This window comes from Bubalus kerabau, chromosome 10 (genome assembly GCF_029407905.1).
Source record: "Bubalus kerabau isolate K-KA32 ecotype Philippines breed swamp buffalo chromosome 10, PCC_UOA_SB_1v2, whole genome shotgun sequence".
NCBI lineage: Eukaryota > Metazoa > Chordata > Mammalia > Artiodactyla > Bovidae > Bubalus > Bubalus kerabau.
Genome location: NC_073633.1, coordinates 45,313,562 through 45,331,877, shown reverse-complemented (window position 1 = coordinate 45,331,877; position 18,316 = coordinate 45,313,562). Strand labels below are relative to the sequence as shown.

General features: G+C 34.8%; 1 protein-coding gene across 1 annotated transcript in view; it reads left to right on the top strand.

The window, feature by feature from the left end:
• MDGA2 (MAM domain containing glycosylphosphatidylinositol anchor 2) overlaps positions 1-18,316 on the top strand; it is a 919,168-nt gene that overhangs the window by 371,125 nt on the left and 529,727 nt on the right. The window contains exon 2 of the mRNA XM_055537535.1: positions 10,215-10,354. Coding sequence (XP_055393510.1) covers positions 10,215-10,354 — 140 coding nt within the window. The remainder of the gene's footprint in view (positions 1-10,214; positions 10,355-18,316) is intronic.

The following is an 18,316-nucleotide window of genomic DNA, read 5'->3' as shown; positions in this document are numbered from 1 at the left end:
AATACTCTTTGTCTTTGGGAATATAAATGATTGATAATTATTTTTTTTATTCTGGTGTTTTCCTCTAAATTCTAAAGACATAAAGTCTATCCTTTAAAAATGAGGATGCGGCATGGCATTATTTATATACATACCTACGTACATATATAGGCTTCTCTAGTGGCTCAGCGGTAGAGAATCCTCTTGCAATGTAGGAGATGCTGGAGAAATGGTTCAGTCCTTAGGTCAGAAAGATCCCCTGGAGGAGGAAATGGCAACCCACTCCAGTATTCTTGCCTGGAGAATCCCATGGACAGAGGAGCCTGGTGGGCTATAGCCCATGGGGTTGCAAAGAATCAGACACGTCTGAGCACCCACACACATGCACATACATACATACATATATATGTGTGTACATATATATATATATGTATCTATGAAAGTGTTAAATATATATATATATATATCTATGAAAGTGTTAGACTAAACAACAACAACACACACACACACACACATATATATATAAATACACACAACACAATTTGTTTCTAGAGAAAGACAGCTGTGAATGTGAAAGTGAAAGTTGCTCAGCTGTGTCTGACTCTTTGCGTCCCCACGGACTATACAGTCGGTCCATGGAATTCTCCAGGCCAGAATACTAGAGTGTGTGGCCTTTCCCTTCTCTAGGGGATCTTCCCGACCTAGGGAAGACAACTGTAGATGAAACTAATCTTTGAATATTCACTAACCTTCAATGGAGATGTCTTATTTTTTCAAATGTATATTTAAAATACACATTTTAGGGATTTAGAAAGAACTACCAAATGTGTCAAAAAATACCAAGCTTTGCACAAGTGTCTGGTGTTTGCTGAGTTCTTAGTCTATGAATATTGCCTGGTGGGATTGGAATCATTATGGCTTTGTGATAATTGCTCTTCCCTTTAGTTCTGAAGGAGACTTTGGGTTGTGTCATTATCACACAGATTCCTCTGTGCTGGAGTTTCAAGGCATTTTTGTAACATGTTGAGGGACTTGTCCTTCTTGGGGCTAGTCACACACAGCAGTAGTCATTACTCAATGGAGAGAAACAATGGGGAAGTCAGCAGGCCAGATACTCAAAATCCTATGTCTGCCGTTGCCACTCTTGGAGAAGCAAATTGAAGTTTTCATTTTTGGCATATTCTTTAGTAAATATCATTTGTTTTGTTGATGAGTTAGACTGAAAGAAATAATAGTGGTCTCTAAATAACCAAATAGTGATTAAAGTTAGAGCACAATGATGATACTAATTTCATTTTAGTTAATATTTGCTGGGGCTTTGTAGTTCTTTCCAAGAAAGCTGAAATGCCCTTAATTTTAGAGGAGGTGAGTACATTTAAGTATACATTTCAGTCCAGAGTGTTTAAAAATGATGTAATTAGTACCTGTGGGTTCAGGCGTCCTGATCTCATAAGATGTGATAATTGATGAATCAGAAAGATTTGGTTCAAAGAACTTTAGAGGGTTCACTGAGCACATGATATATAACTGTAGACATTATTAAGAGGAAGCCTTATCACGAAGTTGATTTAGAGGGGGTAAAACTTACCCACGGTTTTAAAGATTAAATGCTGTTCTCTCTCATAGCATTATAATAGTTTCTCTGCCTCCTTCACTATGCTTCCAAGATGACTCAAAGCATGTAACAGAATGGTACCATAAAAGCAAGAGGAGTCTCCCTTCTGTCTTTTCCATTTTTTTTCCTTTTTTTTTTTTTTTCTATTTATAGTCTATGCCCTAGCCCCCAAAATTTCTGGAGTAGTTGTTTTTGTTTTTTTGTTTCTTGTTTTTGTTTTTCCTACTAAAATTTACTGATTAGATAGAAACATGACTCAGTCTTTAGTTGGAGACATTTCACGATTTGGCATTGGATCTGATATAGAAACAGGAACTTGTGCATAGTATCTCACATTTCCACCCTCTTAGGGAAAGCTTAGTTCACCACAATATTTACCTTAAGTTGTAGCACAAAGCTTAGCTCACATAAGTCCTTTGTAAATACAATACAAGGTTAATGAACTATTTGATAAGCTTTCAAATATTGCTTACATATAGGTCGTATATTTCTCCTGGGAAATACTGGGAAGAACATAATGAATGGCGGAATGGCTTGGGCTGGGAATATCCATGTAGAAGCATGGATGGCTATGTATGTCAGACTTAGGGACCCACAGTTCCTCTCTGGTACACATATCAGAGGTTGTCAAATGCTGTATTTGAAAAGAATGTTAAGAACCATAGGTTCAGTGAAACTTTTTTTTTTTGTATCTATAAAACATACACGAGTCTTTGAAGTTTTAGCTTTATATTATAGGTTATGTTTTGAGATGAAAACAAAAAGGTTATTTCTGATGAAATCTGAAGTTGTTAATGTAGAAACCTTAATTTAATAATATTTATAAGTTTTATACTGTTTCATTTAAGACACATAAGAATCAAATATGTCATTTTGTAGAAGATGATTTAGATTAATATTTTGCCATTATGTATTCAGCTTTTTGTTGCAAATAGCTATATCCCACTGAAGCAACTTAGCACGCACACACTCAGTTTTTTGTAAAGTTAGCACCTATATTCAAGAATGCTTTAAGATGACATTAAAAGATAATTCTTTTACACAAAACATTATTGCTTTTATTATTGTTTTTAATATTAAAATTTAAATTGCTTATGTTCTTTTCTGTTTAACTTTAAACTTTCATGAACATAATTACATTGTTATTTACTGTCATTTTCTTTAATGACAAACTTTCTTCATTTTGTTAAATAGTATCTATTACATATAACAGATAACTTGTTTTTTAATTAAAAATATAAACTCTTTGCTTTAAATTCTTGACTAACATTAACCTAAAAAATCAGATAAACATCTGTTATTTAGGAAAAATTAATAGCTTCTTTCTAGAACCAGAGGCTTCAGGGTTTAATTTTCTTACCTTACTCTGGGCTTTGCAGAATTTCTCAAGGCAGCTCAATTAATTTATAACAATGCTGCTCAACATGTGCTGAGGAAATTATACAAAATATTCAAAACCTTTCATATTCAGAGCCTTCACCAAAGTCATACTGAGGTAGATATGATCTTCTTTTGATTAAATCCAGAATATGATCAATATGATCTTAGTACTTTCACTTTATAACTCATCATATTAAAGATAAAAATGGTGGGCAAGCATTCAGTGTTAACCAAGTATGAAGGATAAGGGTAAAGGAAAATAAATTCACTTTGATGCTAAAATAGTAGTTAATTAAAAACAACCAAATGAGTAAAAGCCAATTATAAATAATCTGCAAAATGTTTATATATCAAGATATTGTCCTATTTGGGATTATTTAAATGACAGTGACAGAAGGATTTTAACTATTTTTTGCAGAAATTATTGTAATAGACATAGAAATTGAATATTCTGCTATCTGCATGTTTTAATATATGCTTACATTCATGTTTGTAAGAATAATAGTGGGATATAATAATAGTTTATATTATTTTGAAGGGTAGGACAAATGTGTAATTTCAAAAGATCCTTATAGTTGCAGAAATGAAGGCAGGCAAACTAAGATTGAAGGAGATATAAGGGATCGAAATAATGACAAAAATTAGCAGTTGAGCAAAGAAAACAGTTTTCTATTTTTCTTCCTTATTCTTTTATAAACACAAAAGATAGGGTTGGTGCCAGACTGCTATGGCCTGAGGATTGCAAAAACATGCAAAGTGTGGCATAGAGTGGGTACCATTAGTTCCAATCACTAGGCTGTAAAGCAAAGATGAGAGGAGACCTGTAATGAGAGGATAAATGTTTTGTCTCCAGTCTTTAATATGGGAGAGATTAAGCATATTTATATGCTGTGAGGATTAACTTTGATTTTTTTTTTTTTTTGGAGTAAAGATTAGACTGTTTTGAGCGATTTCTGCATATAGGATACCAAAGTTACAAGATTTAAACTTGTAAAAGAGCAGAAAGATAAGAAAAAAGGAAAGAAAATAAAGAAAGCCAGATTTTAGGGAAAATTAATTTTATAAGCATGATGAAAGATAGTAGAAAAATAGTATAGTATGGCTAAAAGTTACAGTTTATGTCGGAAATACAGACATTATGGTTTGTTTCTTATAATGCAAATAGTCTTTGTAATCCTGAGACATTTGTATAGTATTTTAGAATGCTTAATTGTATGCTTCCTCATTTTTTACATATGGGTAAACCTCAAAGCAGTTTTACCTTTCGCCTGAAGCTTGGTTGACCCAGGAAGACTTTTATCCTTCTCAAACCTCACCTCCTTCATCTTTTCCCCCTGTTGTTCTACAGCCTCACTTGAAATTTCCCAATGCCTTCCTAATTATCATTGGCAGTGATCTTTTGTTTATGCTCCTCCAAATCTGTTGTAAGTGACAGTTTTGGACAATTACCATCCTCAAGCATCTCTTTGTGTAACTTTTGAAGCATTACATTTTATTTGTAATCCTTCTGCCTCTGAGTCTCCTTTCTTGGCCTCACTGTATCCATATTCACATCCACACCAGCTCTGTACCAAGAATTCACATTCCTTATGATTTTATCATTATTCTCTTAATTTCTCACTCTACGTGCTCTGTTTTAGGGATTGCATCTGTTCTATTGCTGTCAAACATCAGCTACCATTTAAAAGCTCTAAATCTTTATATCAAGCAGCAACTTTTCATTTGTTGGCCAGCTCACCATCAGCATCTAAAACTAAAATTTTCACCTCCTCTCCCAAATTTTCATATTCTCCGCTTCCTTATCTGAATTTGTTATATTAAATATATATTGATATAATGAGCCTAAGGAGAAAGATATCAGGCAAAAGAATTGTCACCAAGAAGAGGGATAATTATAGAATATACTCAGAGAAAAGTAAAAATATTAGTCACTCAGTTGTGTCCAACTCTTTGTGACCCCAGACTCCTCTGTCCGTGGAATTCTCTAGGCGAGAATACTGGAGTGGGTTGCCATGCCCTTCTTCAGGGAATCTTCCCAACCCAGGGATCAAACCTGGGTCTCCTGCATTGCAGCAGGTTCTTTATTGTCTGAGCCACAAGGGAAGCCCCATGCTTGTAGACATAATACTTAATTTAAAATTTGAATGGGAAATCATTGTGGAAAAAGGAGGGAGGAGAAGACTTATGTAGTATTTTAAACTAGTAACTCAGTAACCCCAAGTTACCTTGAACTAGTGTAGCAAAGTGGTACGACATTACTGGAACTTGAATTCCCAGAGAATAGTTGGACCAGGGATTTCAAGGATATGCAAAAGTACAATACTCTTGCTTGAAGTTGTTAGAGGAAAGAAAACTCTTATTATGAAACTTATTAATGGCTAATAGCAGCATATCCTTCAGGAACATGGAAAAAGCTTCTCCCTCAAAAACACAGCATGTCTAAGTCCTCGCTCTTACAAAGCACTCCATTATTTGGGCTCAGATCCCCTCATTTTAAGTCTGTCCCAACTGTGAATAATGTGGAGCCCCTACTGATCAAGAGAATATTTTTTATTAAAAAAAGTCTTTCACCTGTTTAACCAAAATATTAACTTCAGTGATATCTGAATTCATGTTCCCTCACTCCCACATCAATCAGTCCTCAAGCCTTGTCTAATAAGAACTCTCAGGTATGTTTCTCCCATCTTTTCCATTGGCAGGGCCCACGGTCTCTTTCCTATGCCTGGAGACATTAGGGTAGATTGAGAGAGTGGCACTGGTCTGGAGGTTTTGAGTAGATTATAAATTTGTGTGGATCACATTTTCATGTAGTTATTTCCTGAACACTGCAGACAGTATCATGTCAAAAGACATGATTACATGCTTTTGAACACACTATTTCCTTTCTCTGGAATGTTCTTCCTCTTTTGCCTCCACTGCATGTATCTTTCCAAACCTTGTTAAATGTCATTGGCTTCCTGAAACCTGTCGGAATCCCCCAGGCAGATTTAGTCAGTTTCTGCTTTGTCCTGTTGTAGTACTTTTCACTTTCTTCTGTTAGATAACTCTTCTGTTCAATTGTAATTTTTGAATGATTTCTGTATGTATACAAATTGGTCAGACCCAATAGGCTGAAAACACAATAGGCTGTGGCCATAGAGGGCACCGCTCATAGCATCAATCTTCGTATCCTTAGCACATAGCCTCATGCCTCATCTATAGCAGTTGCTCAAAAAATATATGTTTGAAAGTCTTTTTATGAGATAAAAGGCTAAAATATGCTCTTGCTATTGCCATTGGGGAATTTATTTGTGTTCTTTCTCCAGCAGAATACAGAGAGAATTTGGTATGACTTTGAAAAGTATACTCTAACAAGATAAGAGAATGTTTCTCTTTTGTCCTTTTAGGCTGACCTCTTGAGCCCAAAGCCAGTTTATTCAGATTAAGGGAGTTGATAGAATTAGTGTTAGGAATGATTTTATGTAATGGGATTTGGTTTACTGCAAGCAAATTTGGATGAATATGAGTCTCTTGCAATATTTTAACATTTTAATTCATTGCTGACTCTATAGGGCAAAGGGGATCATAACCCTTAGTCCAATAAGGATGATGAGTTAAGATTTTTGTCTAACAAGGCAGAGGATAAAATATGTCTTGCTTTAGATATAGTACTGCAAATTGCATTTGTATTTAAAGTAGGCAAATTCAGTGTTCTAATAGTTGATATTTTTGCTAAAATAGGAGGTTAGAGTCCTTATAGTGATATATGCTTAAAAATTATGAATTATTTATTAAATACCTACTCCGTGCTCTGAATTAGGTAATGTGGAACAGATGCTCAAAATGATGTTCATTTTTGTAATGATGTGCTTCTTATCAAGTTAGAATGTTAAGAAAAAGGAGAATCACTGGGCAATACACATTTCCTGGTAAAAAAGAGAAGAAAATCATTGCTAAGTAATTCAAGAAGCTTTTGCAACATTGGTCCAAAGATCAGTGTGGGAATTCTATATGGGGGAACATCATGATCAAATAACTTGAATTGTCAGTGTTCTTTAATTTTCCACTGATATTGGGCTGATGATACAGAGAAGTGATATTTCATGTTGAATAGTCAATATGTGGCCCATTTACGGGGGACTAAATGCCATGTAGGGTGATTTGGACTCCGTGAAATTTCATGCTGTTTAGTTACTCAGTCGTGTCTGACTCTTTGCAACCCCATGGACTATAGCCCCCTAGGCTCCTCTGTTTGTGGAATTTTCTAGGCAGGGATACTGGACTGGGTTGCCATTTCCTTCTCCAGGGGATCTTCCCCAAGGGATGAAACTCAAGTCTCTTATGTTTCCTGCATTGGCAGGTGGATCCTTTACCATTAACGCCACCTGGGAAGTCCTTCTTAGGCAAAATTCAACATAATGAAAAAAGAAGTTACGACATATTGTTTGGGAAATCATAAGATTTTTTTAGGGATTGGAGACAGGACAAAAATTGTGACAATGTTACACTGGCTAGGTTTGGAACAATTATACAATTAATATTGTTGATCTAGTTATGGTGCTGTAACTACTTCATGAACTTTTTCTCAATCTTTTTTTACCCCCTAGTCTAGTCTAGATATAGTTTAGGAGTTATTTAAAAGTGCTTTGACTTTTAGAATTAATAGCATTCTATTAATATTATAGAATTAATAGCATGAGTTAGTAAAGAAAGCCTAGAACCGGTGGTCCTGGTCTCATTGAGGCCACAGCTAGCTGCAATCCTGTTGCCAGGTCACCTGATGTTCTCAGACTTTCCTTCCATAATTCGGAAATAAGATCATTGACCTGCATGAATTCTAAGACCTTTCAGTTGAGCTTTCTGCAGACCAAAAGAGTTCATGGGAGCTTCCAAAATGTTCACATTATCATTGAGCTTCTGAAGTACTGACTATATATTTTAATGCATACTAGGTAAAGTACATCTTTAACACTTATAATTTGGTAGAATATTCCCCCTCCTATAAGATGGGTGGAAGGCTCAATATATAGGCAATTGCCTCTTCCAAGAATGTGTTAAAATATGGAAGAAAATAGCAGAAAATTAACCCTTGTAGATGAAGACAGTGTGCTTACTGTATAATTTAAACTTTTAAAATAAAGCTACTTATTTGCATAATGATTCTTTGGAAGGATGATCCTTAAAATAATAATACTATTCATTGATATAAAGCAAAAATAACATTGTAAATTAATCTAGAAAAGATGCCATGTTACTATATAATTAGATATATTAATAAACATGTGAACTATCACTTGTTAGGCTAGAATATTATTTGGCATAGAAATATATTTCAAGGTAATGAATCTCTATTTTCTTCCTTAACAATTTTCTATTTATATTTTGAAAGTGTTAATTGATTGTCATCAGTTTGTTAACCTCCATAATATGTATACAGTTGTGTGACAGATGTTTAAAAATAAGTGGCTTTCTAATATTATGTATCTAAATTGAAGTTTAAATTTGATCCTGCATTTAAAGGTTGAAGAACAGTACTTTGCTTGGATATCCAGAAAGAAAACGGAAATAACTGGTTGTTTTATTACTATTATTTACAAGCAGACTTCTCTGTCTTTCAGTTTGAAATTAAGAACAATAACAAACTTTGCCCTTTTCAGCTCTTAAACTCTAGGAGAATTCTATACATTCTTGTTATGTAAAACAAAGTATTAGTATTGGAAACTATTCTTTTTTTATTTTCAGAACATAGGTTGTCCCAAAAGAAAATTTCCTATAAGTTGGACTTATAATAATCTTATTTCCTCCATAAATCACCAAATTTATCTGTAAATTTAACAATATTCATGATCTTTTAAATGTTAAGTAAAAAATTCCAAATATAGTCATATTAATTTTTAAGCAACTACAGTCTCTGCTGATAATACTGCTGTTGAGGCTGAGATTGCTATCAGTAAATTCTTGAGATCATTGTTCTTATATACAGACAAAGCTTTTTCTCCAATCACAACAAATTTTTCTTCTCTATTCCAAATATATTACAAACAAAATTGCTGAATTCACAAATGGGGATGATCTCCAATTTGAAGCTAGTCACTTACAGTAATCTCCTTGATGGCAAGAAGCCTATCCTATTATCTAAGTATTTCTCAGGACCAAAAGAGTTTTTGCATATAATGGGTTTCCTATGGGCTTCCCCAGTGGCTCAGTGGTAGAGAATCTGCCTGCAATGCAGGAACTGCAGGAGACATGGGTTCAATTCTTAGCACATGACAATCTGCTCCATTATTCTCGCTTAGGAAATTCCATGGACAGAGGAGCCTGGTGGGCTCTATAGTCCCTAGGGTAACAAAGAGTAAGTCAGTGAGTCCTAGACAAGTTTTATAGGCCCATGTAGCATTGAAGTAGGAGAAATTGTACTTAGGAATTTATACAATTTCATGAAAACTAAGTCTATCTTGAGTCAGAATTTTATACTTAGGCCTCAGTGATCTATGATCGTCACCAGTGGCTTTTGTTCATATTAATATAGGAGTCTATAAATATTGAAAACTAAGTTGATACTCAATTTCTGACAGCTAAATCTTCCTATTCTTTAGCTTCCTAGTTTTAACACAGGACTTAGAACATTAACAGAAAAATGGAAATGTCTTTAATTTAGATTACTTTTTCCTTTGAGTGATCTTTTTCACCACCATAGTCCCTGTATCACAGACGGTAAAGAATCTACCTGCAATGCTGGAGACCTGGGTTCTATCCCTAGGTCAGGAAGATCCTCTGGAGAAGGGAATGGCAACCCACTCCAGTATTCTTGCCTGGAGAATCCCACGGACACAGGAGCCTGGGGGACCACAGTCTGTGAGATTGCAAAGAGTCGGACATGACTGAACGACTACTACTACTATATAGACTTTGGACAACATCCTTTACCAAATTAAATTTTATATTTCAGAGATGAGGGGAACTATCACATTTTAGCAGTCAAGTTTTATTACAGGTCTTGTAATGATGGTGATTTCCTGAATCACCAGTTTTCCTCAGCACCCTATTCCCATTTTCCATTTTCAGAATGTGTTGGCGACTTTTAGATAAATTTGAAGCTTTCTGTCCAGCAAAATGTTTAATCCCTTGAGGATGTTCAAAGTGTTAAGACTGATGGATCTGACAGAGCTAAAGTCTAATAAGAATTGCCGTTTACAACCATGATGATTCACTGGATGACAGTTTATTTATCTTTTTACGTATCTTCTTTCTGATTCAACAGCTCCCCCCACGGTTCGTATTGTGCATTCAGGCTTGGCCTGTAACATTGAAGAAGAGCGCTACTCAGAAAGGGTCTACACTATACGGGAAGGGGAAACCCTGGAATTGACCTGTCTAGTCACGGGACATCCACGTCCACAGGTGAGTCCCGAACCGTGAAATTGTGGAAAACTCTCTGACTTGTCTTGCAAATCAGAAAAAAAAAGTATATATATATATATATATATATATATATATGTTTATTTTAGACGATTTAGCTAAAAATGTATATGTGTTTGTGTGTGTGTATGTGAAATCCATATTATATGTGCAATGTAGGATAAGGGTAGCAATCGTTGAACATTCAAGCTTAAGTAAACATGTAGAATAGACAAAAAAATTTTTTTTGTTTTAGTATTGTGAGAAATTTAAAAGACACTAGTCTAAGGAAGCTGTTAAAAAAGACAACTGCAAAAATATCTCTGTCAGATAACAATTCATATGGCAATGAGTTTATTTTAGAATGTGGAACATGATTTCATGATGACATAATTGCAGTGGAGGAGGCGTTTGTTCTAAAAATGTGATGCACGAGGTCACAGGTACTTTCCTTATTCCTAGTCATTATATTCAGAGAAAACCTTGAAAAACAGATGTTTGCAGGTGCTGTGTGAATTCAGGTTCTCAGAGTCAGCAGCTACAGCTTTTACAAGTTAAGTACCAGGAACAGAAATTGAGACTTTCAAGGGGCACTAAAGTGATAAATAATGAGCAAAGAAAAAAAAATTGTACAAGTGAAAAAAGCGCTTAGATAGGAAATAATATTGTTAGGTTATGTATCTGTGATTTAAAGATTTAATTCAGATCCAAAATTATCAGGATGTTTTATTCATTAATTGCCAGTTATTATTGTTGTATATTTAACCTGACTGGTTCAAAATATAGATTGTTATTCAACACAAACACTGTTATGAAAAAGAAGTCTCATTTGGTAGACAAAGTTATATATTTTATTTGTATTACAGAAAAAAATTCCAGTTAACACATGACTGTACAGGGAAAAGTAAAGAACAGTGTGAAGATTATAAAATCTCCCATCATTTTAATCTTGTCTTTTGGTCTTGTCATCGTTTACTCTTTAATTCTCAAGGATGTTTTGACTCTGCCATTTTGACCCTGAAGAGCAAATTAAAATAAGCATGTGAACTTTATAGAATGAAGCAATGGATTGATGAGACCATGAGTAAACTGAAATGGTGAAATATGTTTTATAAACATATTTGAAAAAATGGAAAACAATAAAAGTAATCTAAAAATTATTTTAAAATATTAAGATCCATAGTGGCTAAAATTGCAAATTATGATACTTTCTAAGAACTGAAAATTTATTAAAGAATAAATTTGTCTCAATAAAATTGAGTTATAGAAAATTTGAGGTTTACCAGTTAGTGCAGTTATAAAGAATCCGCATGCCAGTGCAGGATACTCATGAGACGTGGGTTTGATCTCTGGATCAGGAAGGTCCTTTGGAGTAGGAAATGCCAACCTGCTCCAGTATTTTTGCCTGGAAAATTCCATGGACAGAGGAGCCATGAGGTCACAGAGTCACACATGACTGAGAAACTGAGCATACATACACAGAAAATTTGACCCAATGAATTAGATTTGGTAGAAAAAAATGATTGCCAAACTAAATACACAAGCCCCGAAGCAATAATTGTTGAAACATGATGTAGGTAAATAAGTTGATATTTAAATAGCATTTTTATTTAAAAATTTGTATAGAAAATAATGTAGTCCAATTAAAATAATTTTAGTTATATTAAAAAGTGATACCATTAACTCAAGAATATTATCCCAAAGAAAGTTCAGTGTTGTTATTATTTTTTTAATGTATATGCATAGAATAAAAATTCCAGAGTAAAAAAGTTGAAATCAAAACAGGAATGTCCAAGTAAACCTAAAAGAAGACACAAGAGAATACTCACTGATGATCCCCTTATTCTTACAATGACCGTACCAGATTCTGCACATTCTGAACTAAAAATACAACTTACATTTTAATTCATCCAGCTATTCTGCTCCATCTTCATACTTACATTCCCTCAGTTTCAGACATTTCTTATTTTCTCCATACATCTTCCCTTTCATGCTTCAGCAATCTGGAAGGAATCTTTGAGCTCTGAGAAATCTAAAAAAAGTTCTGAAAAACAGAAGTAGATTATTGCCTTATTCATTTTTCCTGATAAATTCCATTTTTGGAATCATTTCGGTGTATTCTAATCCTATTAAAAATGTATTATTTTGGGATCATTATTTCTTCATTCCTAGAAGCAATTCAGGTGTTTGCAGGTGAATCAGTTTCAGTTTATATTGCATCTCTGGAAAATTAACTAGGCCTCTTCTTTGTCAACAAGCTGTATAAGGAAGGCTGACAAAACAGCTGGGCCTTCACATCCTGTCCAAACACTAAAGGGCGTGCTGTTGGCAGCTGGTTTTCTCAGGATGAATTTTCTCGGCTGATACCATGAACCTGAAAAGGTTTTCTTACTCCTTTGTTTAATCTGAATATGATAATATTTGGAAATGCAGTGAAAAAGAGAAGTTCCTCATTCACTTTTCAGATTTCTTAATCTGTTACCTATTTCTCTGGCAATGAGAGTCATAAGGATTTCCATTTCCACAAGTATTCTAAGGCAGCAATGTAAAATTTCTTTAAAATAAGTGAATAAATTCAGTACATAGCAGTGGTTATGAGCGTGGGACTGCCTGGGTATAATCCAGGATCCTTCTTGACTACTAGCGTGATTTTGGGAAAGTTCCTTAACCTCTCTGCTCTCTGCATCTCAGTTTTCCTGTGTATATACAATAATGGTAACCATCATATCTATACATTGACTCCTTTCAAAAGTTAAATGCAGGTTATAAAAATATATGCACATATGTTACATATGTACATATAAACAGATGGCACATAATAAAATATATACTGGCTTTTTATTATTTTAAGTAATTTATACTTGGTCTCTACTGTTGAACATATTTGAAATAAGCAAATTTTAGAAATGGTTCTTAGCATTTATGTAGTCTAAATTAGATGCATTTCAATAAATTTCACTATTTTTGTGTTTTAATGCATTGCAGAGCCTTTGCATCTCTGTTAATTAACTTTTCTTAGCTTGTGAGGACTGGAACTAAGTCCTCCTCATTTAAGAAAGGCTTATTATAAAGATATTAATATATGGAAAAGTAAGAATGGAGACAAGGGTTTGTCAATAAATCTACCAACCTAGTGTTATTGTACCTCTGTACATTCATAATTTCAGAATTCAGCTAATTACACTCTTAATTTTCCTTTTCTTTTTTCCCTTCTTTTCTTTTTTCCTTCCTTTTTTCCTTCTCTCCTTCTCTCCTTCTTCGTCTTTCCTTCCTCTCTTCTCTTTTAATGTTATAAAACCAGTAATAAATAAATTACATATACAGTTCTCCTATAAATGATTTAAACAATAGGATATTTAACAGACTGGATCTGTTTACTGTATCGGGTGAGTGACTGTCCAGCTGAAACAACTTTATTGAAAAAAACAATATTTTTTCAGTATATCTTTGGATAGGATATGGGAAGGTCTAGGAGAAATATCCAAAAATTTATTAATCACAAATTTCATATCAATAACTACCTTCACAGTTTTCCCCATACACACATAGACACAAACACATACGCACAGAAAGTCTCACCCCCTGATGATATACATCTTTATTAAGTTCATGGTTACGTGGGGAAAATGTACTCCCATAGCTTGTTTAGGAGATAGCTCTTATAGCCTTTCTGATCATTAATATCATGCCTTCAAATAGTTTTGTTACTATTACTTTTAATATAGACTATAGAAATACTCTTTTGGTTCAACACTAATATACTGTACAAGTACTGATACTTTTTATGCCCAGTACATCAGCATTAACCAAAGACTTTTTAACATTTAATAAAAATCCTCATGAATTTAAAGGGTCATTTTTCTTCCTGAGGAGAGGAAGAATTTATTTACAGCTATTTCAGAGTTCATCATTTGTTTAATTCCATAAACAGTTCCTGATGCTTAGAAGAAACATTTATCAGACAATTCCAGATACTTGCAAAAGCAACATTAGTCAATGTACTTAATGAGATAATACACGTAGATCATTTAGCAGAGTGCCTAGCAAAAAGTAAATACTTAGTCATCATCGTATTTCTGATTGTATTACCAATACAAAATAATATTTTTTCTATAAACTTAATAATTCTAAACTATTACTGTCATCACTACTCAGTTGCAGGTAACCCAATAGAACAGGTAGGGTATTTCTTACTCTCTCATTCAAGTTGGGCTCGGTCACAAGCATGGATTTAGCTCATGTATTTTGAGCTACCTGTGGTCTGGGCCAGTAGTTGTGTCTACACTGGAAAAAATAGACACACTTCTGATACTAGCTAGTATGTAGCTAGTCATCTGATAAGTGACCGCTTTTCAATTCTCAAGGAGGATTTAAAATTTGCTTTTATGTGAGATGGACAGCAGGGCACTTGCACAGTTCTGCCCTAGCTCAAGATGAACTGTCGCACTCTGTGTAACATTATAGTGCACAGGGAACTTGAGCATCTTCATAATCTATGTAACATTATACTAGTCCATTATATTGATTATAACACATCATTTTGCCTGCTCCGCAAGCATGATGATCTAGAAGATTTGATGCTGTTTATGGATAATGTGTGGATCTTTTATTAGAGTCCTAAGAATAGAGTCACAGCAGAAACCTTTAGATTCTAGAACAAGACTAGACTTTCTACAGCATAGTGCTAATTGCTATTTGAAAAGCTGCTCTTTGGTCAATAGGAAGTAGGATCCAGCTGATACCTGCCCCCTTGGTCAGGTGATTTTGTAACACATTCTGCTTCTACATGGTTCTTTGGAGGGTCCCAGAAGAATGGAGCCCCAGTCACTCTCAGCAATGTCTAGCGTAATAACACTTTGTTTTATTGGTTTTTCTCCTTCTCTGTGTCACTGTTCACAGTCACCTACTTTGCTTCCCTGGAATTAATTCTGAAAATAAACTACTACCTGTAATCTCTTGTCTCAGATTTTCCTTCCTGAGGCAACTCCAGGATAAGACAGTACCTGTCTTCTGGACTCAAACCTCATGAGGAGCTAGCATATTTATCCACCTAAGCTTAGTTTGTGCTTCCTTGCTGCTGACCTAATGTTGCTTAATTCTGATTCAGGATTATTGTACTTCTACTTTTCTTGAAGACTTGTACAGGTAAACCACATGTCACTAGCCAAGGTAGGATGCTCAATTAAATTCTGCTTTTATTTCTTAAGACTTTTATATAATATAATTGGCATGGCTGTAGATTATATTGTCCTCACTTATTTCCTCTTGAAAAAAATGTTGTGTACTTGAATTAAATCTATGCATTGAAAGTTTGCAAGGATTGTCATGTGATGGAGATTTCCTATATAAATACCAACTGAGGATTTGTTTGGTTTTAACAGTTTTGCCTCTCATAATCAAAATTGGATCTCCAGGGTGATTGGAAAATGGATCTCAAAGCAAAGTCAAAATTATTGGATATACAGATCACATGGAAGTTTGAAATTAGATGTGTCTTTTTGAAATCTGCATTGTTCAAAGAAAAATATAATATGTATGAGTTATGAGAACATAATCATTATTTTATTACAGCAGTTGACATGAAATAAGCTTTTTAAAATGATCAGGGCATTTTCAGAAGATAGAAGGAAATCACTATTGCCTATCAATATATAGTTGAGGATCTATTGGTTGTATTGTACATAGTTAACATGGATCATTTTAAAATAAATAGCTGTGATTCTTTTAAAGTAGAAGTGTTGTATAACTACATAGACATTGATGATTTGGTTTTGTATTTTTATTATTAGAAGAATACTCCCATTGATATACTTTCAGTATGTATTAATTGATGTATGAGGAGATTTCTAAGTGATAGATACCCTACAATATATATTTTTCTTTGATTTTTAATATTTTTTGTAGTAGTTATTGAGTTGTCAGGGCTTCCTTAGTAGCTCAGCTGTTAAATAAGCCCACCTGCAGTGCAGAAGACCCTGGTTTGATTCCTGGGTTGGAAAGATCCACTGGAGAGGGGATAGGCTACCCACTCTAGTATTCTTGGGCTTCCCTGGTGCCTCAGCTGTGAAAGAATCCACCTGCAATGTGGGAGACCTGGGTTCGATCCCTGGGTTGGAAAGATCCCCTGGAGAAGGGAACAGCTACCACTCCAGTATTCTGGCCTGGAGAATTCCACAGACGGTATAGTCCATGGGGTCACCAAGAGATGGACATGAGTGAGCGACCTTCACTTTAACTTGCTGCTGCTGCTGCTAAGTCGCTTCAGTCGTGTCTGACTCTGTGCAACCCCATAGACGGCAGCCCACCAGGCTCACCCGTCCCTGGGATTCTCCAGGCAAGAACACTGGAGTGGGTTGCCATTTCCTTCTCCAATGCATGAAAATGAAAAGTGAAAGTGAAGTCGCTCAGTCATGTCCGGCTCTTAGCCACCCCATGGACTACAGTCTACCAGGCTCCTCCGGCCATGGGATTCTCCAGGCAAGAGTACTGGAGTGGGGTACCATTGCCTTCTCCATCACTTTCACTTGAGCTGTCAACAAAATCTAAATGCACTAATTTCAACATAGTCTTAATGAATTTTTTCATGATGGGATGATAATAAATTTCTCTATTTTCAAGTTTATATATTATATATATATATATATATATGTATACACACACACACAGAGAATGATAAACTCATAATACAGTGTGAGTTTTGGGGGCACATTCAATGGTAAGCATTCATTTATAGTTGTATGAATCCCTGCTATTTTAAAAAGGTAGTGTGAAAACAAATATATTAATAGTAATGATCTACTTGTGATCCTATTGAATCAAGTTTACCCTCTTCATTTCTGGCTAGTATATTAAAGATGCCAATTAAGAGAATTGAATTTAGTTTTGAAACTCCAATTGAATGTACCACTCCTTAGGTTTACTTTAAAATATTGAGATTTGAGACTTAGCTTCAATAATTTTAATTACGATTATAGAAACAACTACCTATCTAGTTCTATGTTAAAGAATATGCTATCAGTTGTAATTAATAATCTATACAGGTGCTGGTTGTAAGCATGACACATTTATTTCAAATTAGGCTCATCACAGCCTTTTCCTGAAATTCTCAGAGATGCTTCAAACAAAATCAATAAGTAGTAAAACCTATCTATGATCTGAAAAAGTTAACTCATGCTACACAAAAAAGTGCTTGTGAAAAACAAGTATTTCTAGGACTGAAAAATGAGAAAATAGTTATTCGGAATGACTCAATTATTATTTTTTTTAGAATGGTTAATCTTTTATTTTGATTTTCTTTTAGTGCCAGTCTTAACAAAAACCTAAAGATAACATTTATTTTCCTGACAGTTTTATCTGTTTCAATCAACAAACATTGATCTTTTCCTTTTTCCCAGGGAACATGAGGAATCTTTATTCAATAAAACTTGGTCCCTTCTTGTTTACTTACTTGCCTTTGGCGATGATGTTGGATCAGCTTGAGAATAACAAAATCCTTAGTTAATTAGTGTCTTCACTGTTAGGTGTCATCAGTTCAGTTCAGTCTCTCAGTCATGTCTGACTCCTTGCAAACCCATGGACTGCAACACCCCAGGCATCCCTGTCCAACACCAACTCCCGGCGCTTGCTCAAACTCATGTCCATCGAGTCGTTGATGCCATCCAATGATCCCATCCTCTGTCACCCCCTTCTCCTCCTGCCTTCAATCTTTCCCAGCATCAGGGTCTTTTCCAATGAGTCAGCTCTTCTCATCAGGTGCCAAAGTATTGGAGTTTCAGCTTCAGCATTAGTCTTTCCAATGATTATTCAGGACTGACTTCCTTTAGAATGGACTGGTTGAATCTCCTTTGGTCCAAGGGACTCTCAAGAGGCTCCTCCAACACCACAGTTCAAAAGTGTCAATTCTCCGGTGCTCAGCCTTCTTTATAATCCAACTCTCACATCCATACATGACTACTGGAAAAACCA